At 42.2% G+C, this 25,354-nt stretch overlaps 1 protein-coding gene across 8 annotated transcripts in view; it reads left to right on the forward strand.

Moving 5' to 3' along the window:
* Grip1 (glutamate receptor interacting protein 1) overlaps window positions 1-25,354 on the forward strand; it is a 640,059-nt gene that overhangs the window by 539,840 nt on the left and 74,865 nt on the right. For 5 of the 8 annotated variants that reach the window (XM_041666725.1, XM_041666698.1, XM_041666716.1 and 2 more), the window contains 5 exons: window positions 3,817-3,972; window positions 4,699-4,851; window positions 14,536-14,722; window positions 15,314-15,459; window positions 23,959-24,039. In XM_041666725.1, the coding sequence (XP_041522659.1) occupies window positions 3,817-3,972; window positions 4,699-4,851; window positions 14,536-14,722; window positions 15,314-15,459; window positions 23,959-24,039 (723 nt within the window). The remainder of the gene's footprint in view (window positions 1-3,816; window positions 3,973-4,698; window positions 4,852-14,535; window positions 14,723-15,313; window positions 15,460-23,958; window positions 24,040-25,354) is intronic. The other 3 variants (XM_041666733.1, XM_041666740.1, XM_041666749.1) reach the window with 1 other exon arrangement.

Here is a 25,354-nt window from a genome sequence, read left to right on the forward strand (position 1 = left end):
GGCTGTGCGGCTCGGAGAAACATGCTTGTCTAAGCATGTGTATGGTCTTGAGTTACATCCCCAACATACAATTTTAAAAAAAACAGTTTTCATTGAGGTTGGAATTTTTCCCACTTCAGGTCTTTAGGAGACATAAACTTGACTAAAGGAAAGGGGGCTGTAGGGAAGCAAGTGTGGCCAGGGTCCCTAGACTTAATCTGTTTAAAGCAGAATATTCCATTCTGTGATCTCCAGGGACAACCACCAGACTAGTTGTGACCCATTCTCTCAGACATCCTGGCAGGGCAAGAGAACATAATTAGGAAAACAAAGAGAGTGCCCTGTATGGCGTATGCATCTGAAACTATAGCAGCCCTGGATGGCGTATGCATCTGAGACTGTAGCATCTCTGTATGGCGTATGCTTCTGAGACTGTAGCAGCCCTGGATGGCGTATGCTTCTGAGACTGTAGCAGCCCTGGATGGCGTATGCTTCTGAGACAGTAGCAGCAATGCCACAGTGCACTGGCACAGGAAGCATTGTGCGTTCAGCCTGCTGTCTCAGCTGAAGAAGGGCTTTAGGAGCCTCTACAGGAAGAAGCAGTGCAGTTCAGTGGGCCAGGCTCTAGAGCAGACTTCCAGAGATCTCATTCTGACGCCACCTCGCGTGGAACCTTAAGAAAGCTACCCAACTTTTTTCTGTATCTCAGGTTCTTCATCTATAAAGTGTGGGTTATGGTAATGTTCACTTCATCCGAATACTAGAAGCAGCATTGCCTGAGACTCTCCATGAAAAGGCAGCTAACACAGCATCTGGGATGCAGAGAGGACTCAATGAACATGTACAGCTATGATTGCATAGCTAAGTAAATGAGTGCCTGCCTACTGCAACTGGCATGGGGATAAACACACAATAGGTGATTGGCAGTACCTGCCTTACGGGCTCACTAAGTTGGCTTGACGTTTTGAATAGATGTTCGAATAGACGTTTTGAAGTCCTCAGTAAAGAGCTAAGGTGGGTGTGGAATTCTGAAGTCCATTCACTCCTGCCTGGCTTCATTAAAAACACAGACAACCCTTTGTAAAGAGGACAATAGCCTGTGATTGTAAATTAGCAGTGCTGCATGTCGCTACAAGGTGTCCTGTGCCACAAACTAAAACAAAGATGGTGGGGAGCAAAAACCACTAATGTCTTGCCTAAGATGCTCCTTTATCTCAAGGAAAAAGCTGCTGCCACGCAAATGTCAATCATTATGTCCTGGGTACCATTCTAGTCTCTCAGAAGCGAGATGAACAGAGCTGTATTCTTCCAGGGTGCGCATATAAAGAGACCGTTAACATGCATTGTGTGTTAGAGCCATTTCAGACAATAATAAGGGATGTGCAGGATATAGTTAGTGGAAGCCAACATGACAGTGGCAACTGCTTCAGCCAGCAAGGTCAGCATCAGCTCCTAGGTAGAAAGAGAACCAGAGCTAAGGCCTCAATAATGAGCTAGCCATACAGGCAGCTGGAGGGAACCAAGTAGGCACAGAAGCCACAATGAAACAAGGAAGGTGGCCGGCTTGTTCAAAGAGGCATTAGTCCAGTGTGGCTGGAAGATACAAATGGTGAATAATCCAAGAAAAAAAATTAGAGAGCTGGCTCAGTGGTTAAGAACACTGACTGCTCTTCCAGAGGTCCTGAGTTCAATTCTCAACAACCACATGGCAGCTCACACCATCTGTAATGAGATCTGGTGCCCTCTTCTGACCTGCAGCATGTATACGTATTAAATAAATAAATGTATACATATTAAATAAATAAAGCTTTTTTAAAAAAATTAGAAAGTATAGACTGATTCTCCTTGCACCATAAGCCATGGACACAGGAATGACATGACTGAACACATACATTTAAAAGTTTCCCCGACATGTGTTGTAGATCCTGGGAAGCAGGTGCAGGATGTGGGTCTGAGGGCCAAGTGTGGAGGTACTGCACTGGTCTCGAAGGAGATGGCAGGTGAGACCCAGGGAATTCATAGACACGGGGATCCCAAACCAGCTATTCCTGCAGAAGGATAGGTCCAGTTCCAGACCATGAGATTATAGCAGCTGTGAAAATGGCTGCTTTTACAGACTTTTGACAAGTCTTCTAAAATCTAAGTGTCAAGCGAGTAAAATCTGTTGACAAAGATCGCGTATTTCCTTTAACGGCGTTTTGTTGTCCGCAAGTAGATGGCACCGTAGGGAGAAACGGTGCTGTCTCTCCTAGCTCCTTGGCTGTGTTCTGTGGATCAGCACCATGCTGAACATGTATGTGCATAATTCCCACCGCAGGAATAGATGTTTTCATGATCGGTGACTCTGAAAACATGGGAGCTGAGAGGTTAAGTAGCTGGCAAGATCTAAGAGAAGGTGTAGGACAAAGGCGAGTCAGTGAAGCCCAGGGCAGGCTCACTCCAGAAGATCTGTCCATACTAGAGCATTTGCTGTGACTCCCCCCTCCAGAGAGAATGAGAATGGTGGTGCCCTCCCAAGCCCTTACGTTAGAACATTCATTTGCATGCATGCAAAGCCTTCAAACACTTTCTGGGAGGAACTACTGCAACCCATGCAGATTCTTAGCTGTAGAATCCTAAATGCCAATCAGAGTTCACGGCTCTTTTCGGCCCTTCGAGATCATTCAGTGAAAATGTTCCTATCAGACATAATGACAAAGAGATACTACTACTCCTTTTCCAGAATGCCAGAGAGAATTTTAATTTTTCCTGCTTTTGAAGGCAAAGTCTGGTTAACTTCAGGGTATGAACATTTTTGCAACATTTTAATAATAAAGTTTAAAATTAAAAAATAGAGCCCAGGCTGACCTCATATTTGCTATGTAGCTTGTGAAGGCCTTAAACTTTTGATTCTCCTGCCTCCACCTCTTGAGTGCTGGGATTATAGGCACGTGCCACCATGCCTGGGCCATGCACACTGAGTACCAAATCCAGGGCTCCTGTAAGCTGAAGGAGCAATCTGCCAATCGCACCACATCCCCACCATAAAACTCAACTCTTAACAACAGCAAATTCAAAATGGAAACTTGCTAACTTTGAAGTTAAACTCATTACAATCTTGATGCTCTATGAATAAAATATAATAACATGAAACCAAATGTTTCTCATGCAAATAAACTTTTAAAAAAATTACAAAAATACATTGAAACTTTTCTCCTTATTAATCAGGAAAGAAAAAAGATTCTGATAGGCACAGATGATGTCTGCGGTTTATTGTTGAGGAAAATCAAGTGCCCGTGATGGATAGTAGTGTAATTAAAACATCGGGGTGGTAAATTGTGCCTGTGACTCTTACAGCCCACACATCCCAAGTCAGCATGATAAACTGTTCCTTCTCTTTCTCTTCAAAGAAGTGCTCCGAACTGACCGAGATTTGCAAAGCTTTAATTACTTATCGTGTGCCATATATCTTTATGGGGATGACTTTTAAGTTTAAAAAAAAATGTTTTTTAATCTCTGCAGTGAAGCGCAGGGGGAGATTAGAAATTGATTCAGTAGTCATCTTAAAGAGATAAAAGATGGACTGGGAGAAAGACACGCATTATTCTCAGGAAGATGAAAAGTCTCCGTGGCTGGTGTTAATCATCTCTTTTGCTGACCGCTGAGAAAACGGCAAAGCCAAATAGATCCCCCACCCCACCCCGGGCAGCTTTCATTTTTGTTAACAATTTTTCTTTGTCTTTTTTTTAATTTGTGCAATTCAGTTACTTTTTCCTCTTTTTTTTCTTTTGTTTTTCATTTTGTTCTGTTTTTTGGTTCTTTGTTTTCTTATTCCTCATCATCACTTCATATGGGCAGTGAAAATTCAAAGGAGCAACAGACAACTTCCTTGGGAATCCTGGGCCAGCAACCCGTGCAGCCTTCACACCAACCATCACCATAACTCGTACCACCCAGACCATTGCAGAGTGCCGGCCCTGACTTTCCCGAAAGCGCCTCCTCCAAACAGTCCTCGTAATGTTCCATGCTTTCTCGCCCTGGTCTATATTAGAGTCTTCTCTTCTTATGCCTCCTTCCCTAACTCACTACATCTCTGGTTCATGTGTGTTGCCTGCTTTCCCTTGTCCTGTTAGTTCTTTGTACTAACAACATGTCTCGTTTCTGGCTTCAGGCCTCTCCTTTTCCATTGTCATTTAAAAAAATGCAAGAGACAGTAATGTCTCTTGATGATAGGTGACCTACCTTGCATGTGTGAGGCCCCGGGTTCAGTCCCCTGCACCACAAAAACAGTACAGGAAGAAAATGTATAAATGTTCCGAAGGCTTTATATGCAGTTCAGAAGACAACGCAGAACATGGAAGTATGGTGGTCTCAGATCTCCATGTATGTGGATCACTTAAGACATCCATGTCAGAAAATACCCACAAAATGGCACTGTGTACACTGGTGTCTTAAGTTATCAGTGGAGGACTTTGTTCCAATCTCTGTCTTTGTCTAAAGTAAAATTCATAGTCTGTGTGCACCCATACGCTATGGAGGACCCTGTCCCTCAAAAGTTACAAACTCGTGTGACTGAGATCCTAACGTGCTGGCTCCAGGGCCTGGTCTCCGTCCAGATGTGGGTACTGACTCACTGTGGCTCTGTGTCCTATGTCTCTTTGGGTTGTTGCTGGTTGGCAAGGGTGGCAGGCTCAGGCCCCACCTAGGAATGCTCTGTGCCAAGTCTTCACTTTCTTCCAGCCGCAATGGTGTCCTCGTCCTCTCCGACCTCCATGAGTGCATACAGCCTGAGTTCCCTGAACATGGGGACTTTACCTCGAAGCCTCTACTCCACCAGCCCACGAGGAACCATGATGAGGAGGAGACTGAAAAAGAAGGACTTCAAAAGCTCACGTAAGTGAGATGCTAACCAGACGATCCATTGGTCTCCAGGAAATGTGTGCTTGCTCTAAGGGGTGGGGTAAGTAGGGAGACTGTGTAGCTGGTAGCTCTGGCTAAAGACCATGACTGAAACCCATGATCTGTGTGGTAACGTGGACCCTGAATATAACTTCAGACTGATCTAGCTTGCACTACCTTTTCCTACAACAGCTTTGCCTATAACAATTTTGTTTCTTTTCTCTTTTAATGAAATTTGAGGTGCCTTTCGACTCTGGGTAGCTCCAGGCATAAACATTTATTGCTTATATCTTATTCCTTCTAAAGCAGCTTTGTACAAACTCTGTCCCTCGTGTGATGAGTATGAGTCTTGTAAATTTGGTTAACCAATAAATTTCATATTTTATTTCTTGACCTTCTTTCAAAACAGTAAGTTTGAGCATTTCTTTTCAAATTCTCATTCCAAAAGCTTCCTTTAGTTTTGTTATTATTCTCTCCTACCAAGAATCACCTCTATTGCATGTATATCTTGGTTTTAATATACTATTTTCATTTACTCGTTTAAAAGTTCATACATACATATAATATATTTTAGCCATATAAATGCCTGCAACCCCTCTCCAACTACTTTGGAATTCTTCCAAGTTCTTCTCCTTACTTCCTATAATGCTGCCCATACATGCATGGGGCATCCACAGGAACTTTGAACCTACCCAGGGCCTGCAACCTTGAAGAACAGTGACTGTCAATAGCTCCTTGGTGGCAAATGGAGGCTTTTGTGCCCCTCCCAATTCTTCCTGGAATGTTGACTGACTTGATCTTGTATAGGTCTAGTACGGGAAGTCACAGCTGCTATGAGTGTGTGTTCAGTGGCCTGTCATGTTGGGAAAATACTGTTTCACTGCAGGTACCCACTACCTCTAGCTCCTATAATCAATCTTCACCATCTTCCTTGATGTTCCCTGAACCTTGGGGTGTGTGTGGGGGGGGGTGATATAAATGTATAGACACTTATTCTCTTCACTTTAAGCAGTTACTCATTTCTGTATTAACTTCCACCTAGCACACTCCTGAAGAATAAGAGCTACACTAGACTACGGTGTAGTGATGCATATTTAGAAGGCACTTTGGTACTGTGTCCGGTTAAGAATTATAGAATTAAGAAAACTACAAGGAGGCAAAAATTCACAAAAGCATTCTAAAGTCTAAGAACTTCAATTCTCATTCTTGAAATATTTCCTAGAATAGATAGCCAAGCATAGATAGACCAAAAAAAAAAAAAAGCTAGGGAAGTGTGGCCATTTCCATTTGTATAGATAGGAGTGGCTGGATGTTTCTATATGGAGGAAACGTAGACTACCCCTATTCTTTTATGTTAAAGAATCTGGGTATCTTTCATCTTAATCATGTTTAAAGAAAGAAAATGCCCCTATTTCCAGACAGATCCAAAATCACAATTTAGTGTATGTCGTGCCCTGTATCTTTTTGGCGTCTGTGAAACCTAAAGATGATGGGGTCTACTTCTGTGTCTGCCATGGGAATAAAGTAGAGGGGCATCTATAAGTTACTTCAATGATGTCAAACCCAGCCATCCCAAGGGTGGCGCCAACAAAAGATGGGGTGGTTGGTGGGCCTTTTGACTCTTTAGTTTGTGTGCCTAAGAGTTTGTATCCCAAGAAGAACTCTCTAGTCCATCGGTACCTCTAGTACTGGGGAGAGCAGCTATTACCCATTCTAGGACACGTTTCTTCTAAGGTTGGGAAACTGAAGCCTTCAGTATAAAGAAAACCACAATAAAAGACACGGTCAGCATCTTTGATGTCCTGGTGATGCACACATAAATTTTGACTTGTTGGTCCTTTCAAATGTAAAACTTGGGGGATGTAGAGATAGGTCAGTGGCTAAGGATGTGTTCTGTTCTTGCAAGAGGACCCAGGTTCCATGCCCAGTGTCTCAAAGACATCAGGTGTCTCAAAGCCATTGGTAACTACAGTTCCAGGGGATCTTATGCCATCTTCAGGCCTCTGTGGGCACCTGCATTGACACAGAAAACAGATACAGACAGAAAAATGGACACACACACACATTAAAAATAAAATATGTGGGGGCTGGAGAGATGGCTCAGTGGTTAAGAGCACTGACTGCTCTTCCAGAGGTCCTGAGTTCAATTCCCAGCAACCACATGGTGGCTCACAACCATCTATAATGAGACCTGGGGCCCCCCTTCTGGCTTGTGGGCACACATGGAAGGAATGCTTTACACATAATAAATAAATAAATAAATAAATAAATAAATAAATATTTTAAAAAAATAAAATAAAATATGTGTTCAAATATAAGGTTTGTCATGTTTAAGAAATGAAATTAACAATGGTTTGAAGTAAAGAAGGTGAAAGAATGAACTTAGTCAAAGAGAACAAAAAGCACCCAGATTTCCACTTGCTTCCTAACTAAGGAAATTATTTAGTCTTGGCAGAGATCAGCTGCAGCTACAGAGCGAACGGATCATGAGCCTGAGTCTACACACTGGACGCCTGTCAGCCCAACAGTATATTCTCACTGTAGGACTCTGAGCAAGTGTCTTAGACTTTCTATGTCCCTGCTGAAATGGGAACAACTGTAGTACTAAATTTTTGGCAGTGGACAACCAATTGGAGAGCTACAGGGAGGCCTTATTTGTTAGGGCTGTGAGTTTGGCCTCCTGTAGCGATCACTGTCTTTAAAGGGACAGGCTCATGATTTAATACTTATACTTTGCCCTAATATACAAGTCTTAAGTTTTACATATAATGACTCCAGGACTTGATGTAGTTCTGTATATGTACATATCTATATATTATAATATCTTCATGTGCAGTGCTCATCACTGACAGAAACAGGCTACATCCCTCAGCAGGACAGAGTCATCAAAATCAATTCATTAATGCCAGATTTTTCTGCTTTGAAGACTAGCCATTTGTTAGGTGAGGGTTGCTGTGTTGAATAAGGTCATTAGCGGATACAAATGAATGCTAATACATCTGTCTGTCTCACATCATTTGCACATCTTGATATTTGTAACAAGAAACAAAGCGAGGCCTGCCTTTCCCTTCACCCACTCATCAACATGCAATCATTCAACTGTAGCCAAAAAGATAAACAGAAACCTGGGTTGAAAAATTCCCAGGTCATGTTTCCTGCAGGTGGGAGCCACTCAGGCCCCAATGACAATGTATATAGCAGGATGTTTATAGAAGTGTCTCAGGAAATCAGATACTTTATCTCTCAACGAAGCAGTAGAGCCCAAATAGTGTGAACTTTTGTTCCCACTTAAAATGCATGAAAAATGAGAGTATTCCAATTTGGGGGGGGGGCGGGAATTAAGAATTTCTCTTCTCTGTTTTATTGCTTAATATGGCTATTTTAGATGTAAAGACCCCAAGTAAATGAAAATAAAAATTTTATTAACATTCTCACTATATACTTTGGTTTCTCCCCCTATTTTATTTATGTATTCATTCCAGGCTGCCATTTGCTGTCTAGTTTCTAATAGTTATATTTCTATAGCAACCAGGCCATCCATGGTTGGTGACTCACAGTGAAAGCCACAAAGATAATAAAGTCTCTTTGCTCTATTGTTGATGAGGCCATGGTTTACAAAATAGAACAAATATTCTTGCATGTATTTGCAGGATAAAGTAAGGACGTTGCCAGGAAACATATTCTCACGTAAATATTGAAACCTTCATCATCTGTGGAGGAAGGTACAGAAAAATCTATAGTAATGTGTTAGTGACAGCCACAAGGTGTAATGCTTGTTTCTGAGGGGGAGTGATGAGTTCTGTGAGCCCTGAGCTTTGGGTGGAGTCACAGAGGCCAGGAACAACTCCAGGCTATGTCACAGAGGAAACCCAGTCCTGCTTCTGGAACCTCCCAGGCCCCTCCCCACTGCCAGGGCTGTTCCCTGTCCAGCCACCAAGGTCAAGGCTTCTTCTAGACCCCATTACCTACAGTGCCAGCGGCTTGACCACAGCACATCTAGCAAGGCCTTCCTGCCCCTGCAGAGAGACAGTGGTGCCTATTCCCAGTTGGCCTGGATAATAGCAAACAGCAGAATGTACTTTGTCTTTGTGGTCGCTGTCACTTGCTGTTAGAGAGGGTGGCACTAAAAATAGCAGAAAGAAGGAGATGAAGAAGCCTTACAATCTCCACCATCCTTCCCATCGACCCCTAGGGAAAGGACACAAGAAAAATGCGGCCCATGGTAAGCTTGCACAAATGGCCATGCAAGGAGTCAGAAATGAAATGGCTTAGACCCTTTCAGCTCTCTGTGGAGAAGGAACTAACCATCCTCCTCCCCACTCCCAAACTGGGTCATAAGATTCACAGCCTGTTGGGTCCACAGCAGGCCACTCTCAACCCTGGGGCTTTAGTGGGCAGAAGTCTCAAATCACGGGATCAAACAACAAAACACATTATCCTAACAAACCCCTGGGCTTTTTTTCCTCTCTAAACTTTTCAAATGTTTTTTTTTCTAGCTGATAATAAAGTTCACGGTCTCTATAATTAACACTTTAAAAATAAACGCTCAAGAGCCAAAAGTTTAAAAACCATGGATTACCTTTGGCTTCCCTTGCCCTCCTCCCTTACATTGAGAGGAGCTGACGTAGCTGAAGAATGTGTTCCCTGCAAGCCTACAGAATTGTGAGCAGATCTAGCTGTGGGCCTGGCGATGGGGAAGAGCGAGGGAATCTGGAGAGCACACTAGAGAATCCGCCATGCAAATCTCAAACTATAGAAAGCGCTTTTCTTCCTTTTGCTGGCCAAGCACTTGATGAAGCAGGCTAACCTCCGCCACCTTATCCAGGTCGTTGTGTGTGTTCCTTTGACTTTTGAACTTAAAGTCTGTAATTTATCTTTCTTCAAATGTAGAGCTTCCTAAGGATTTAATACATGTGAGTATCCTAACTGCCGATGAAATTTTCCTGTTGAGGGGTAGTTCCCAGTGTGTCAGAGAGACTTTGAGAATTAATTGAAAAATCCCAAATTATTTAATCTAATTATGTATTTGGGGTTATGAATTATAAATTCCTATAGTTATAAAATCAATGTACAGTATATAATTTATTTTCAACCCTAGATCTAGTCCACCTAGATCACTTCAATTGTCTCTAAATAGAGCTTACAGGTGAAAGAAACCCTCATGGAAGGATTCTTCATTTGTATTACTGAACATTAAATAAAAATTGTCCGACCATCTTCCCCAAGCCAAAACGTATAGCCCACCCTTCCTTTGTGGAAGGCATCCCTTAGTCTAATGTCGGCTTGGCTCGGCTTGTTTTTTTCTTGTTTTTTTTTTTTAATGGTGATGAGAAACAGCCAACCTAAACACAGGGGTTTAAAAGATGTGATTGTTTATTACTTTATGTGTATGTACCTGTGACGGCGTGAATATATGTGAGAAGAGAAGGTTGCCAGGTTCCCTAGAACTGGACTTTGCAGGTGGTTGTGAACTGTCCTATGTGGGTGCTGGGAAGTGAACCAAGGTCCTTCAACTGCTGAGCCATCGTTCCAGCCTTCAAACATACTTCATAACTCTGGGTAAATAATCCCTGATATCTGCATCGAATTGAGAACTCAAATGAGGGAGAGTATTATGCGAATCTGTCCAAAGGTTCAGAGACTTTATGTAACCTAATCCAGGTCCTTATGTAACTTTGGGATCCGTACCAGGCTACTTCTCAGACCACAGTGCCTGCCGCAGCCCTACTGCTCCTCCAGACACTGATCTGGGCCCCTTATAGAGCACGGTCTTTAAACCTCTAGCCAGCATACAATCAGGTACCTGCATTTCTACCATGGGGAGGTGAATTATGTGCAGGGCGTACAAGTGACCACATATCTTGATCCCTACCCTCTTCCCTGCCTGCTGCTGGAAAATCAGAGAACCTGGCTGTAGGGTCCCACAGTCTTCCCTCTTTCTTAAGGAGCTGTAAAAAGGGAACTGAGTCTTCAAAGCCCCAGCCATGCTGTCTGTCTGTGGCATTGGCATCTGAAATCTCAGAGCCCTGGTCTGTCTGTTCACGGTGTTAACAAAATAACTCTTCTTGTGAACTTCTTACCCCCAACAATCTCTCAGTGTCACGCTGAACCCAATTAGGGACCTTTCACTTACCAATAGGATATGGTGTCTTCCATTATTGTGTCACTGATAACAAAAACTATCCTCTAGAAAACAAATTCACACATGTAAAACATCAGACTAGATAACATATCAGAATTAAATATGTTGGCGCCAAGTCACATGTTAGACTTTCAGGTCATCCACTGCCTGTGCAAAGTGTAGATTTGTGGTCTACTGCCTTCCCACATAGTGAAGGCTGTGTTACCTGTGGTCCAGGTGGGAAAAAAATCATTGAGCATTAAAGAACCCAGATACATGCTTATTGGAATGGCTGAAATAAAATCCCAAACTGGGGTGTCGAAAGGAAAAGTGGAGAAAGCTGGACAACTCTTGCTACTGAGCAACTGATTGGATTGAAAGCACGGGAAGTCATGAGTCAGAGGCTGCTTTGAGATTTCAAGACCAGGAGACTAGAACATAAGAGAATGAGTAGAAAGTCAAGATTACTTCCCCACTTTAGAAAATAATTTGAAGTCCTTTGAGTTGTGTCTGTAGATGAAAAAGTATCTGTGGTGAAGAGTTCCTCACTGAAGCCAGAGGGAGAGAGATAAGAGAAGATGCCACCGAGGACGTAAGGGCTGGTGAGGGCAAGGACGAGAGAACTGAGCACAGGACCAAGGCTGGGATCTGTTTCATGGGCCAGAGGGTGGAAGAGGTACAGCAGGGGCAGATACAGAAGAGGCTAATACCAAATCTTCATCGACACCTTAAGAGCAATTTACAAGGAAGGGACTGTCCCCGGAGCCAGCGGCTGCACAGCAGTTAGAGTGAGTGGGACCACTGAATTTTTAGCAGTCGGAGTCATCAGTGAGAGCAGTGTTAGCAAAGACGAAGGAGACAAGTGTGCATCTGTGTCAGAATCAGAGCAATTTTGCAGGGCAAGGTCGGAAAAGCGAAGAGAGTGAGTGGGCAAGCTTGCAAAGGTGGCAAGAGACACATCCATGGCGTAGGATCACAGAAGGACTAAGCAGTGGAGAAAATCAAAAAGTCGCTAAGAAGGGCTGTGATAGTCCATGTCTGCAATCCTACCGCGTGGGTGGTCAGAACTCTTAGGAAGGTCAGAAGTTCAAGGCTATCTTCAGCTTCACAGACAGCAAGCCTGCGGCCAGTCTGGACTGCATGAGACCGTGACTCAAGAGGGAAAAAAAAGCAAGATAAGAAAGAATTAACCTCTGTTGTAATAGGAGCGTTTGGGCTGCATCCCCAGCACCCCGGCCGCCTGGCTAGCTTATGCCCCGAAATAACACACAAATTGTATTCATTTAAACACTGCTTGGCCCTTTAGCTCTAGCCCTTACTGGCTAATTCTGATATCCCGATCAACCCATCTCTAATAATCTGTGTAGCCCTGGTCTTACCAGGAAAGATTCAGCATGTCTGACCTGGCGGCTTGCTTCATCGCATGCGTCTGCCTGAGAGAAAGGAGCATGGCGTCTCTGAGCTCACTTCCTCTTCCTCCCAGCATTCTGTTCTGTTTACTCCTCCCACCTATGTTTTAACCTATCAGGGCAAGCAGTTTCTTTATTTAATTAACCAATGACCTTCCTCCATCAAACCTCGAAATGGGGAGAGGAGGAAAGAGGAAAAGAGAGCGGTGGGAGCACAGAGACAGAAGAGGTGTGGCTGAAATGTTACCTAAGAAATGCTCATTACCAGGACAAATCTTCTCATTCTCTTAGGAAGTGACATTTGACCATTTGTAAGGATGGAGGCATTCAAAATAGATACGTAAGGAATTAACTTGGGGCATGCATGTTTCCAACAAAGACTCTAGAGCCCAGTAGACCATAATAAGAATTTAGAGCTGCTGTTCCTTTCTGCCAGGTTTCAACAATTCAGTAATAGACGGAGTGTTGACTGGGTATTACCAAAGAATGCAGAGTATATTCGCAAATCATGCAGCCTTTAAGAATCTCTGCTGGTTACAGACAATTCTATGAAGTGGTCCCCAGGCTTCCAAGTGCTGTGTGGAGAGAAATGAGAGAAAGGAAAGGCAGCAGGGAGAGGAAGGGGGCTTTCCAACTACCGGCCCTGGGGTCTCATGTGAGGCTGTGGGAAGAGCTTTGGAGTCCTCCCTCCCTGCTTCAGCTAGAGTTTTCTGTTTATATTTAAAATATAAAGCCATGTCTGTGGATGCTTTCACTTCAAGAGGAAAATTCTGTCCCATGTAACACGGTTTGAACAGCAGCCAGCATGAAGGTAAGCAACAGGAAGTATTACTATAAACAAGATAGAGAAGAAACTGAGACTGTGGGAGCTGGGAAAGTCACTAACACAGGATCTGGTGTAAAAGGAGGTTTCAAATATTAAGGCCTTGGGGATCTTTTAAGGGAAGTTGGAGCACAGCCCTGGGCTGTGTTGACATAAAGCTGAAGAAGGATGGATTTGCGGGTGAAGGACATTGAGGGAGCGGAAGAGCCACGGGGTCACTGTACTAGACGGCTGTCAGCTCAGTCAGGACAGAGAATCATTAAAGTTACGATATGGGAGAGTGAAGACATGAAGTCAGCAAGAAAATGGAGACATTAGGAAAAGTAGAAAAGTAGCCGATTAGGGAGTAGAAATATATAGAGAATACAGAATTTTAAATAGCAGTTTGAGAAGGGAAAACACTGTGAATGAGCAAAGAGTGTCAACAAAACAAAAACCACCTCTATTTGTCCCATGTAAAAGAGTAGGAAGAAATCGGTTTGGGTTGGAGCAGGGTTGGAAGTGACTTTAAGTTAGAACAGTGAGCTAAAGACCCACATGGAGAAGGTGACATTGGGCAAAGGACCCTTGCAGACTGATGGCGTGTTCAAGCACAAGGACCAGAGCTAAGAGAGGCATCTAGATGTGGAATGGCGCTTTCATTGCCAAAGCTGGGGATGCAAGTAAGACAGAGATGTCCGGCTAGAGACATGCGTGAGTACAGGAGAAGTGATTGAAATGGGAGACAAGTGGTGGCTGGAGGCTGGGCAGAAAAGGAACAAAACACAGAGGGAGCAAATGTGGGGACAAGTGGAATGTATGAAGTTTGGTTGGCTCACCATGCCCACCCAGTGCTGGAGAAAGACTGGGAACCAAGAGAGCCTCGCTATTCTAGGGGCCACATAGAAATTGTTTCCTCAAAACAAAAGGTTGCCATGTTCATGTCACATAGGGTTGAAGTGGGAAGTCTTAGAGACACCATCCCAGATCCAGAGAAAGGTATTCAGACCTCCCGGAATGGAAGGACCTGGCCCCATTTCCTCCTCAGTTGAGGCTTGCACAACCCAGGACTAGACAGCATGCTTTGATCCCAGGGTTTTCCTGTTCTCACAGTCTCTTCCCAGTTCCTGGGACAAGGACTTGGAGTGGCTACACTGGTCATGACTCCAGTCTGACAAATTGGGAGATGCATTTACCCTGTTAAGCTGGAAGTCAACTTTCTGCTGTAAGGCCAGTATTTAAGCTCTCTCCATTGCCTGTGAGCCTCTCCAGACATACCACTCTATTTTGGAAATGCTGATACCTGCCTGAACCTCCAGTCACCCTCTTCATGTTTGTTCCTCTAGTGTCTTTAGCCTCTAGCACTGTGGGATTGGCTGGACAGGTTGTTCACACGGAAACCACAGAGGTGGTCCTGACAGCTGATCCTGTCACGGGCTTTGGACTCCAACTGCAGGGCAGCGTGTTTGCCACGGAGACGCTCTCCTCCCCGCCTCTGATTTCCTATATTGAAGCTGACAGCCCAGCAGAGAGGTGAGGCACTCTGCCTTCCCAGCAGCCTTTCTGCCCTGCATTTCTAACCCCAGCAATCTGTGAATAATTAATAAATAATGGAACAGCACTTCAATGCAGCAAAAGCAAAATGTAGTTAACTCTCCATTCTGATGATAAAATTTTATGGTTTTTATCAGGTTTGAGAAGCATTATGAGGAACAATGATTTTATTTAGCAGATTTTGTCCACTGGAAAACTAGAGGCTGTATTAACTATAAAGGAGAAAAATCTATGCAAAAAGTGGCTAGCATCCAACTGAAGTTATTTCTCTGCATTGCAGGAATGAACATTCATCCCTACTATCTGTTTGTTCCGGTCAGATTATAGTGCTATCATAGTTATAAATTATTAATTCCCTGGGATCTTTAAGAACCCACTTGACCACAGTTGTAACCGTGGGATTCAAGAGTGAAGGGCATTGCAGTTGACCTAACATGTTTGCCAGTAGAATTGACTCTAGAAAATCAAATGGTGATGTTATTTTGCAAAGATTAAATGAGGTAGGCTGGCAAGTGCAGTTCCATGATTGTTGACTCTAACTCCAGCCTCTCTCATGTGGTCCTGAACTAGATGTGGGGTGCTACAGATTGGAGACAGAGTAATGGCCATTAATGGAATCCCAACCGAAGACAGCACCTTCGAGGAAGCCAATCAGCTCCTGCGAGACTCTTCCATCACAAGCAAAGTCACACTGGAGATTGAATTTGATGTTGCAGGTAAAATCTGACCCTCAAGTCCGTGATAGTGTCAGGAGAGGGCTGCACATGACTTATGTCAGCTACATGGCAGAAAGGGGGGTGTAGATATAGATATATATTTATATATGTATACCCAACATGTTTTTGTTTAAGAGGTTTATTCTGTCATTTTGCATTGTTTATTTCATTCATTAAATTTCCACTGAAGACCTGAAGATTGATATGGCAAATAAGACAATTGATGTCCACTGTGGATGTGATTTTGAGAATTTATGTCACCTTTATTCTTTCTAACTTTGCACATTTGAGCTAGAGAAACCAGATTCCTTAGGCTCAGCAACAAGAACACCTTGTCTCACTGGTCCTGCTGCGGAGAACACGTGACAGTTAGGTGGGGAGCCGTGAAAATTCATGGGCTGAATAGATGCAAGGCCAGTAGGCAAGTACTTGGTCTTTAGTCTAAGGAGAAATCGCACTGGACACTTATGGGAATGACAAGGAGGATTCCACTCAAGATTGTTTCACCAGGGTCAAGAGGATTGATTCTAATAGATGATAGAAACCATCTCTAAATACAGACAGGGAGGGTAGAGATGGACGTATAATCAATGGACAAGATAAATGTGATAAAAACCAGCAGGTAAAAAAAAAATACTAGGAGAAACCTTGGGTATCAGAGGCAGAGGAGGGGTACAAATGATTACCAACCTGACTCTGAGGTATTCTTTTTTACTTTTGCTTTTTTTAGTCAAGATACAAAATAATTTTGTGTGTTTGCATTTTTATACATGTACTGTGGTTGTGTTCACACCCTACTATCCTTCCTATTTCATGTTATCCCATCTCACTCCCTCCCGAATAATTCCCCACCATTCATAGATGTTTGTCTGCTGGGAAGGTAGCTCAGTGGTATAAAGCTTATCTAGCATGAACTATGGCCCTGGGTTTGATACCCAGCATCACTGAAGAAGGGCAAAAGGAAGAAAGGAGGGAGAAAGGGAGAATAGGAGGAATGGAGGGAGAGAAATGAAGGGAAGATTGGTTGTCTTCACACAGCAAAATATGGGCCCTACATATCCAGTGATTTTTACCAAAAGGTAAAGGCGTACCTTTAGACACAAGGATCGTATGCCAACAAATATTTGTCATGAGCCAGTGATTCTCCTGCACGATGTATACGTAATGGCAGTTAGGAGAGTAAAAGGCCCCCATCGTCATATATCTTTTAAAAGAAATGGAAATTTAATTTAAAAGGCTGTCAGTGTGAAGTTTTAACTATAAGTTCTCTGAGAAAAATGGTGCTTAGAATATAGACAGGCCTCAGTCGGTCCACGGTAAATGCGGGAAGGAAGGAATTAATGAAACACATTTGGCTCCATGAGAAGACTTTGGTTATGAACGTCTGTTTGTGTCAGAACTGGGTTTAAATCTGCTTTCTCTGGGGGTCCTGGTCTCTTGGGACTGCTTTCTTCTACAATCTGCTTTTTTCTTGTTATACGATGACCCATTTTTTTTTCTGAAGTGTGTGCCTTCTAATTCCTATGATCCAGCAGGACTTGGATAGAAAGACCTTGTAAGAATTAGTCAAGTGGCAGAGAGGTTTAGTTATCAAACAAGAAAGCCGTCCAGTGGCCCCACAGAGTATACTTAACAACTGTGACAGAAAATTAGGGTTAAAAGAATTATTGCAATCCCGTACCTTTGCTTTATGCATGAAAAGGGAATTGGGGTTCTGATGGGGAAACTCTAGGTCTTATAGAGAATGGCAGACACTAAATCTATTGACTTGCAGCCCATTTTCCCTCTATTGCTTTACCACCTTTTTGATTTAAAAAATTGCTAAATAAAATTATTACAGGAGATATTAGAGATTCACCACCATGAAACCGTTAGAACAGGCTTCTCGAACCTGGAATTCGGGGAGAAGACTGTAATGACACCACGGGAGTGCAATGACCAGTGCAATTTGGCCGTCTTTGTAAAAATTATCACAGTATCCAAGTGTTTGCTTGTGTTATAAATGTATTTATTTTGTATATCCTGGAATTTTATTTGGTGTCTCATGCATCCTTAATGTGCCTACATATATATTTTTAATATTTGTTGATTTAATACTTTAATAACTTTCAGCTCCTGAAAAATAGGAACTGTATCTATTCAGCCTACTTTATTCAGTACCCAGCTTGTTTAATAAAGGTCATGAAATAGATATTTCAGGTCGTCTACAATAGGCCGGGGTGGGGAATGTATTTCCATCTGTTATCCTCCTGCCATTGCTCATGGTGCATCACTAATTGATAACACTAATTCTCCTGATGGGTGCAGATGCAACCTTAAAACCCTCAGGAAGACACGCCAGGTCCTTCCTTGTCTACTGGAATCATCACTAGAAACTTTTAGAAACAAGCAAATCCTTTTCAGTCATTTCAGAACTTGGGACCTAGATGGGGAATATGTGGATGAGGGCTCTGCCAAGTCCGGCCTCTCCTTCTGGATTCATGCCTAATTGCCTGGATGTAAGCCGTAAAGTTCCAGAGTTCTGCCTCAGGATGTTTTACACATCAAGATGAATGTTCCAGCCCTTGGCTTTCAGTGCTCAGCGATCTCTATTTAATAAATATTTTAAATGCCATAGGGGTGGTTAAAAGCTAACACACTCTTGCCTGTGTCTGTCTTTTTAAACCAGCAGTGCAATGCTATGCAAGCACCTTAGTGAGTTTATCAGGGAGAGGCATTCAAAGCTGAAGACACTCAACACCATCACTATTTGAGTTCTTTTACTGGAATCCTTTACCTAGGTAGGATTTTACAAAGTTAGAACCTCATCTTCTCCCATTTTGCCCATTCAATTTTTTAAAATGATAATCTATATAGTGAATACCACAAGATCTTCAAGTTCCCACTTCCACTCTGACAGTATCTGTTGTGAGAAGTCTCGGCACAAACATATGAAGTGCTGTTGGCCGTGGACCAGAGCCCTGGTGCTTTCATCTGAGTGGGGGAGAGTCTAACATTTACACTCCTCACGGGGTGCCTCGACTGATAAATGATGCGGTAGCTGTTATCTTACTGTGCCGACAATGAGTGCTGCAGGCAGGAAATCAGACCAATGGGAAAGGAGGAAACCTTTTTACCCAAATGTGTTTTTAATTATAGTTTTAACAAAGATGAAGCAAAACCAGGGAAGTGCAAAATAATCACAGGGGTCTTAGAAAATAAACATCATTTATTTTCAGAATTACATCCACTGACGCTAAACCTGCTGTTTGTCCAAATAATGGAGCCTTCTCCTCATTAATCGTATTTGTTTATGAACCCCGAATTAAATATTCCTTTGCTTTTGCAACCAAATAATTATATAGGGAAAATACCAACTATAAAGTAAATCGCACTGGTATATAAAGATTAGAATGAAGCCACAGTTTGATCAAAGAGATTCATTAGTTGATACTGATTCCCCTTTGTGAATTTTTCAAATCACACACAGTCAACAGTGATACATTACTCTGTTCCAGGAAGTCATAATATGTCCTCTGATGTCATTAATAGTGTTAATCATTGTCAGATTTCCCTGCATTAAAATTGTACAAAAGCAAGGAGGGCAGATGATTCAGTGGATGAAGGTGCTTGCTACCAAGCTTGAGTTCAGTATCTACAAGGTAGAAGGGAACCAACTCCCAAAAGTTGTTCTCTGACTTCCACATGTGTATCATTTCCCCCCACCAACACAGGGAGAGAGAGAGAGAGAGAGAGAGAGAGAGAGAGAGAGAGAGAGAGAGAGAGAGAAAGAGAGGTAAAGAAGAAGAGAGAAGACAAAAAGAGGGAGGGAAAAGAGAGGACTGCCACACAAAGAAAAAAATGTAAAATGTTAAAAATGTTATGAATGCAGCAGTTGCTGTTGCAGTACCAAGTATTCTCAGTCAGTGTTTCCTGGGCTCTGTGACTCTAAGTCCCAATTTGTGGGAGTTATATTCATCCACAGAGGCAGAAATATAAACATGCATTATGTGCCTCTTCATTTCATGAGAACTTTTTTTCTTAAGATAGAGAAATGAAAATAACCTAATAAATATGAGATGGATACTAAATAATGGAGCTCCATGTACTCTTATTTTTATTGGTATTGCTGGATCCTGAGGTAGGTTGATTCCCAACATTCTGAGAAACCGCAATACTGATTTCCAAAGTGGTTGTACAAGTTTACATTCCCACCAGCAATGGATGAGTGTTCCCCTTACTCCACATCCTCTCCAGCATAAGCTTTCATTGGTGCTTTTAATCTTAGCTACTCTGACTGGTGTAAGATAGTATCTCAGAGTTGTTTCAATTTGCATTTCCCTGATGGCTAACAATGTTGAACGTTTTCTTAAGTGTCTTTTGGCCATTTGAGATTCTTCTGTTGAGAATTCTATGTTTAGTTCTGTATCCTATTTTTTAATTTGGTTATTTAGAATTTTAATGTCTAATTTCTTGAGTTCTTTTTATATTTTGAAGATCAGACCTCTGTCTGATGTGGGGTTAGTTAAGATCTTTTCCTATTCAGTAGGGTGCATTTTTGTCTTATTGACCATGTCCTTTGCTTTGAAGAAGCTTCTCAGTATTATGAGGTTCCATTTATTTATTGTTGCTCTCAGTGTCTGTGCTACTGGGGTTATATTTAGGAAGTGGTCTCCTGTGCTCATGCATTGAAGACTACTTCCCACTTTTATCAGGTTCAGTGTGGTCAGATTTATATTGAAGTCTTTAATCCATTTGGACTTGAGTTTTGTGCATGGAGACAGATATGAATCTATTTAAATTCTACATGTTGACATCCAGTTATGCCAATACCATTTGATGAAGATACTTTCTTTTTTCCATTGTATAATTTTAGCTTATTTGTCAAATATCAGGTGTTCATGGGTGTGTGGATTAATATCCTGGTCTTCAATTCGATTCCATTGGTCGACTTCTCTGTTTTTATGCCAATACCAAGCTGTTTTTATTACTGCAGCTCTGTAATAGAGCTTGATGTCAGGGATGGTGATGCCTATGGAAGTTCCTTTATTGTACAGGATTGTTTTGGCTATCCTGAATTTTTTGTTTTTCATATGAAGTTGGTTATTGTTCTTTCAAGGTCTGTGAAGAATTTTGATGGGGATTGTATTGAATCTATAGATTGCTTGTGGTAGGATTGCCATTTTACTACCTATTCAAGAACATGGGAGATCTTTCCATTTCCTGGTATCTTCTTCAATTTTTTTCTTCAAAGACTTAAAGTTCTTGCCAAATAGGTCTTTCACTTCTTTGGTTAATGTTACCCCAAAATATTTTATATTATTTGTGGCTATTGTGAAAGGTGTTGCCTCTCTGATTTCCCTCTCAGCTTCTTTATCATTTGTGTATAGGAGGGCTACTGATTTTTTGGAGTTGATCTTGTATCCTGCCACACCACTGAAGGTATTTATAACCTGTAGGAGTTCTCTGGTAGAGGTTTTGGGGTCACTTATATATACTCATATCACCATGATCAAGTTAACTTCATCCCAGAGATGCAGGACTTGTTCAACATACAAAAATCTATAATGTAATCCATCATATAAGCAAACTTTTTCGGTGAGGTAGTCACATCTTGCTTGCTGTGTCTGGGTCACTCCATGCACTCTTAAGGACTACTGACCAGGCCAGCTTTATCGAAGCAATCAGACGGAGACTGCTGGCTAAGCCTGGGAGCAGTTGGGTGGCAGATTTCCACGTGCTTCCATCCCATCTTTTCTATTGCCTCAGTCTTTGCATCTTTCAGTAGTTGCATCAGAAATGCTTCCCAGCTGATTTATGAAGAAAGGGGGGGTATGGAAGTATGAGCTTCCACAGTCCTGAGGGGCTCCAATCAGATGTGCCTAACGTTGGCACTCTCCAAGATCCTGTTTGCACCATGTGCACACGTTTTTATTTCTTGCTTCTTTCTGCAGACCAGCTTTTGGTGCAAGTGAGCACAACACAGACCCTTCAAAACCCAGCACTCCCAGTTTCCTTGTTACCTCCGAGGTCTTAAATGCTCTCTTAGGAGATGGAAAGGGGTTCCCTTCTGTTTTTAGAATGTTAAACAATCAAGACTTAGGAAAGGAATAGAAGGAAGGCAGGGAAAGAAGGAATAGTTAGAAAATAGTTACAATGTGCACAGACGTATGTGATATCAGAAAGTAAAATGTCATAATTATCAGTTATTTCATATCTATTTCTGCCCCAGTATATCAAAATTAGTTTGTCTTTGTGAAATTCATTGCCTGACTGGATAATTGCGTCTGCCTCATTTTCACGGTGCTGTCTAGGAGAGCAGCAATGGTTCATATTCTTGAGTGATTACAAAGGTAGGAAAAAATGTTGCCAGAAATCTCAGGGAGTCTTAGGAGAGTTAGCTTTTGATACTGGGAAATTAAGGGTCCTCTCTTAGTGTTCATAACCTCATTAATGAAACACAATGGGATAAAATAGAAAGTGGATACAGTTTTTTTAGAGTTTAAAATAAAACTCTAGAGCAAGCAAATTCTAGATCTTGCAGCTCCTATAATGGAAGGAGGGAGAAGTTAAGTTGACATGGACAGTAGCTTCTTGGTGTCAGGTGGTCCCATGGTAAGAGAAACTTTTAGAAAAGAGGCAATGAAGCCTGAGCATTAGGGAGTTTTAAGGCAAACTTAAGCTCTGGCTCACATCTAAGGAAAAAAAAATAGAAGAAAAGAAAAAGCAATTGTCAGGCCTTTCTATTAACACAGAAATACAGGCAGACCCATCTGAACTCCAGGACAGCTCACAAAGACTGCAATAGGGGGCAGGAATTCTGGGTAGGGAAGGTACATTATCTTTATCTTAAAGTGAACTCACCTTCCTAGGGGTGGCCCCCTGTCCAGGCCCTTGACCTCCCAACCTGCCAGACTAAATTAACTCAGAAGGAGAGGGGTCCAAGGCATGTCTCTACCTAGAGGCAGATTCCATGCTTACTGTATCATTAGGAAATGGGAAACATGCAAATTCTTAATGGATAAATAAGTAAATATGCAGGTTCGCATCCTGGAACATAGGAGTGTTCATTGAGAACAGAAGGCAAAGATACTGAGTCGGTCTTTGACACCAGACTGGTCCCGGGAATATTTTAGAAGCCTGAGAGGAACTATGAACGTCAGCAGGTTAGCTCATCCCTCTGAAGGAAGAGAAGAGTGGAGGAAGGATGCTGGGGTACAAGACCATGCTGCAGCCTGAATCGGATGGGCAGTTTGGGGTCTTTGTCACAGGTGACTTTCTAGCATCCTGGAGGGGCTGAGGGAAATCAAATTTTTATTGTGTTCTCTCCTTTAACACTCTATGGTGAACCTTCTAAATTGGAAGATCAGATTCTGGGCTTGTAAAAAGTTTACTGCTTAGACTTCTCAAGGGAAAGGACAAAAGGCCAAGAGCAGTTTAAGACAGACTCTTAACTTCTCCATGAGGACAGTCCTAATTTTTGCCTAGGTGTGCAAAATGTTACACATGCAGTGAATAAATTGGACTAGGTACCGGGGAGCTCAATAGTTCTACCTGCTTATCAGCTTTTGTAGTTGGATCTTTGTCTATTGGGGGGTTAGCAAGGCTTTAGTGGGGGTGATGAACCAGTAAGAGTAGGCTAGATTAGTAATCCATGATCCTCCTCTTCTGCTGTTTCCTTTGCTTTTGGTACTGTTACAAAAGTCTTAGATGAAGGGCGCTTTCTTAGGGTATCACTGAATTTATTCCATGGTATTCTGCAAAGAAGACCTACTCAGACAGGAGAGGGAAATGATGGGTGGAGAGGGAGCCATTGACCAACTGCCAGCAAAGGTCTGAGGTGGGGATTAGAAAGTTGCAGCTACTTATGAATAAAGTCGGAGAGATGCCTGGGGTCTTGGGAAGAAAGGTACTGCTGCAGATGTGAGGCGGGATGCCTACATCCGAGTCACCAGAGACTTAAAGCAGAGATGCGGATGAGCTCAGAAAGTAACCGTTACAGATCCCAGGTAGAGCACCAATGACAACTCAAACACTGATCTACCCAAGTCCTACTTGGAAAACTAACAAACTTATTGGGTTATGTGCAGGATAGAGGTGAGTGGTTACTCATCGGAGCATGGACAACTCTGAAACAGCTAATCGCTGAAGAAGGCCTACCCCAGCGTGATCACAGTTCATGAAAGAAGTAACGCAGGACCTCACTATACAACGGTCACACAGATCAATGGATCTGATCAGTCCCCGCTCTCCCCAGAAGTTCTTAATGTTTTTATAACTTTAGTAGTCAAGTGACCTGGATCATCTTATAAGTTTCAGGGACTTCTTGAGGTTTGTGAGTTGTTTACCTCTGAATCTAAAGGAGCTTACCCCTGTAATGGAATGTTTCATGTTAGAACTTCCCTAGTCTTAATGAACAGCTTTTCAGGATGGAAATGTTTTAATTCAGAAGACTATTCCTACCCAATATCCAGTCTCCTCTGAGATCTATAAACACTCTCTTCTGTTTTGAAATTACAGAGTCTGTCATCCCAAGTAGTGGAACATTTCACGTAAAACTGCCTAAGAAGCACAGCGTGGAACTGGGAATAACCATCAGCTGTAAGTAGAATGGGCCTTTCTTAAAATACTATATAATTAAAGATTCTATATAAATCTGTTGCCAAGGGGTTTGCCGGTGTAGCGTTTTCTTCCCCATTTCAGTGCCAGCACAGGAGACTTTGGAGCCAGCTGCTCTGCCATCACCTGATAGCCTTGGAGGAAGATGAGCAGCTGCACGTTCTCTCTGCTGTTTCAGTCTTTCTCTAAAGATGGACATAAAGGCTCAGAAGAGAGCTTACTTGGTGAAGTGCTTGTCCTGGCAGAAAATCTGAAATAGCCCAAGCATCCATGTAAAAGGCTGGACACAGCAGCATGCATCTGTAGTCCCAGCACTGAAAAGCAGCAGAAGGCAGGCTCGCTTAGACCTTCTAGCCAGAAAGTCTCACCAATCAGTGAGAGATCCTGTCTCAACAAAATAAAGCAGGAAGTGACTGAGGAGGACCTTAGATGCCAACCTCTGGCTTTCACAAGCTGGTACACACATGCATGCACACTCAGACAAAAGAAAACAATATAAATGGAAGCAAGATTTCCATGAAGTATGGGGCTAAGTCTTTCAAGACAACAGCTATGTACTTTGTATGCTGTCCAGCAAGTCGTAGTGCTCAATATCTCTCACACGCCAATACACAAATAGATGACTAAGTAACTGGATGAGCAGAAATACACATATAATTGTCTACATTTTTATGCCCTGTGCTTTTCTCTAATTCAACGAATACAAGAAAGAATAATAGAGCTCAAAAAATGCTTTTATATATTCTCAAGGCTTTCTATGATTATACTATGTATCTGTAATTTACAAGACTCAATCAATGTCTTTTAGTAAATTCCTGAATTACTCATGGTACCTGGTCTGAATAACCAAACCAAAATGAAAAAGTATATATACATATATATATATATATATATATATATATATATATATATATGAATGACCTTAATTCTCTTCCTCCCTAGGGATCTAGTTTTATAACTGCTTTGATAAACCAACTTTGAAAATTCCAGCCCCAGTGGACCTCTATATCCTTTCTATAGAACAGGACAGAAATCGAGTTTGTTCTGTACTCCTAATATCTGCAGACTGAGTTTATCAATAAATTCCCCCAAGCAAATGAAACATATGGTCAATGCATAAGGACCAAGGAGACACAGAGGCAGGGACTCTGACCACAAGGTTGTCCGTTCAAGAAAGAATGATGAGAAAACATAAAAATGCTTCAACACATACTGAACAGAGTTTATGGCAGTAGTTATGGCAAAAATAAATAAAAAAGCATCCTCAATTGGGTAGTATGAAATAGGGCTGTCCAAT

The sequence above is a fragment of the Microtus oregoni genome, unplaced genomic scaffold (genome assembly GCF_018167655.1).
Source record: "Microtus oregoni isolate MIOR12 unplaced genomic scaffold, Mior012 000001F_ref0000356, whole genome shotgun sequence".
Classification (NCBI taxonomy): Eukaryota; Metazoa; Chordata; class Mammalia; order Rodentia; family Cricetidae; genus Microtus; species Microtus oregoni.